Source organism: Macaca nemestrina, chromosome 4, assembly GCF_043159975.1.
Source record: "Macaca nemestrina isolate mMacNem1 chromosome 4, mMacNem.hap1, whole genome shotgun sequence".
Lineage (NCBI taxonomy): Eukaryota > Metazoa > Chordata > Mammalia > Primates > Cercopithecidae > Macaca > Macaca nemestrina.
This window is the reverse complement of record NC_092128.1, coordinates 122,285,836-122,288,549: the sequence shown is the minus strand read 5'-3', so window position 1 is coordinate 122,288,549 and position 2,714 is coordinate 122,285,836. Positions and strand designations below refer to the sequence as shown.

General features: G+C 34.8%; 1 protein-coding gene across 1 annotated transcript; it reads left to right on the top strand.

The window, feature by feature from the left end:
- The first annotated feature begins 648 nt into the window (after positions 1–648).
- Positions 649–1,756, top strand: LOC105492388 (calmodulin-1). Its single transcript, XM_024796200.2, has one exon. The coding sequence runs from the start codon at positions 694–696 to the stop codon at positions 1,141–1,143; it is 450 nt and encodes a 149-aa protein (XP_024651968.2). The 5' UTR covers positions 649–693; the 3' UTR covers positions 1,144–1,756.
- The last annotated feature ends 958 nt before the right edge of the window (positions 1,757–2,714 follow it).

Sequence of the window (2,714 nt, the reverse complement as noted above, 5' to 3'; positions counted from 1 at the left end):
AGACAAGCAAGAAATCCTGTCTCAGAAGAATAGGGAGTTGCTCAACAGGGCTGGAAACTATGGCAGGTAGAAGTCAGGGGACACAGAGATTAGAGAGCCCCTTCTTCACTCTAATTTTTCCCTGTAAGAGAGGAGTCTAGTTAAACAGGACAGAGGCTGATGAGGAACTCCACTTTGAGGATAGACACCTAGGTAGAGTGATAGGGACAAAAGGACTCACACTTTCATTCATTCTTTTCCACTGGCCCTCTAGTCCTTCCCAGAGAGATCATTCATCTGAAATATACAGCCACCATCACATTTATGTGGGAACACAAAATTTATTCCCACTACCATAGGAAAAGGATGAGATTTCCACTATGGCATTAATTGCTTTTGATCTCAACATTGTAACTAGTAAACCGATAACAATAATCTATATTTTGGCAATGAAAATACAGCATTATCCCTACTTTCTTATTATGATAGCTAATGAGAAACAATTGATAATTAACTGAACAATTTTAAAACAAAGGTCCAGTGGAAATTAGAGAGTAATGGCTAGTGTTGAAGGGAATAATAAATAATTAAATTACTTAAATTTATTTGTATCAGTAATAACCAATTAAAAACATGGAAGCGAGTTAGTCCGAGTGGAGCGAGCAAGCTGACTGGTTGTGTGGTCGCCTCTCAGAAACCGCTAGCGCTTGCAACATGGCTGACCAACTGACAGAAGAGCAGATTGCAGAATTCAAAGAAGCTTTTTCACTATTTGACAAAGATGGTGATGGAACTATAACAACAAAGGAATTGGGAACTGTAATGAGGTCTCTTGGGCAGAATCCCACAGAAGCAGAGTTACAGGACATGATTAATGAAGTAGATGCTGATGGTAATGGCACAATTGACTTCCCTGAATTTCTGACAATGATGGCAAGAAAAATGAAAGACACAGACAGTGAAGAAGAAATTAGAGAAGCATTCCGTGTGTTTGATAAGGATGGCAATGGCTATATTAGTGCTGCAGAACTTCGCCATGTGATGACAAACCTTGGAGAGAAGTTAACAGATGAAGAAGTTGATGAAATGATCAGGGAAGCAGATATTGATGGTGATGGTCAAGTAAATTATGAAGAGTTTGTACAAATGATGACAGCAAAGTGAAGACCTTGTACAGAATGTGTTAAATTTCTTGTACAAAATTGTTTATTTGCCTTTTCTTTGTTTGTAACTTACCTGTAAAAGGTCTCTCCCTACTGTCAAAAAAATATGCATGTATAGTAATTAGGACTTCATTCCTCCATGTTTTCTTCCCTTATCTTACTGTCATTGTCCTGAAACCTTATTTTAGAAAATTGATCAAGTAACATGTTGCATGTGGCTTACTCTGGATATATCTAAGCCCTTCTGCACATCTAAAGTTAGATGGAGTTGGTCAAATGAAGGAACATCTGGGTTATGCCTTTTTTAAAGTATTTTTCTTTAGGAACTGTCAGCATGTTGTTGTTGAGGTGTGGAGTTGTAACTCTGCGTGGACTATGGACAGTCAACAATATGTACTTAAAAGTTGCATTATTGCAAAACGGGTGTATTATCCAGGTACTCGTACACTATTTTTTTGTACTGCTGGTCCTGTACCAGAAACATTTTCTTTTATTGTTACTTGCTTTTTAAATTTTGTTTAGCCACTTAAAATCTGCTTATGGCACAATTTGCCTCAAAATCCATTCCAAGTTGTATATTTGTTTTCCAATAAAAAAATTACAATTAAAAAAAAGCATGGAAGCAAGAGAAATCATAATAGCAATAAGAGATAAGATGTACATATTTAACAAGAAAATTGAAGATGTTGTATTAGTAAAATTATGCAATTTTCCTTTAGGCATAGAGGAAAACTTGAAAGAACAGTAATGGAACTCAGTGTTATAAAGAAAGATGGAAGTTATTGTAAAATAAATTTCTTTTGGAATTTTATCTAAATTCAAAATAGAATTTGGGATAAGGTTTTAGTAAATGGTTGTGTTGGGAGACAATTTTTTATGGGTCTCTCAGTTTCTGTACATTTTGTGAGCAGACATTTACAGGTTTTGCTATAGACTACCTTATCAAGAATGTTTGCAGAGCAAACAGCTTTTAAAGTTTGAGATAATGTCTTCCCCAGAGGGCAAGTAGTATATTGGCCAGTATAATAAAAATAATGTCTTCCTCAGAGCAAATGTCAGGTGGGTTTACTGGCACATCATTATAAAAGATTTGGCCTATAGAATATTACCAAATATTTTGGTGAACTGTTTAAATATTAAAATGTTAAATAAGTAAAAATCATACAGAGTATGTTATCTAACCATATTGAAATCAAATTAGAAAATCACATAATTACAACAGGAAAGTCTTCAAGCACTTGGAAATCAAGAAGTATACTTTTAAATAATCCATCAATCAAAGAGAAAATCCCAAAAGAAGTAAAAAGCACATAAAACTGAATGGAATAAAATTAAATATATGAAAAATGTGGGATGTGTCTAAGCAGTGCAGAGGAGGCAATGAACAGCACAAAATGCTTATAATCTAAGTTGTTAGCTCAAGAAACTAGAAAAAGAAGACAAAAATAACTGCCAGTGGGGTTCAGGACATGCTACCCCAGAATATAAATGCAGAAGGCTGGAATATGCCCCTTCTTAAATATGCTTATTGGCATAGGAATTATTTTGAGTAGTTTATTTTGAGAAATTGCA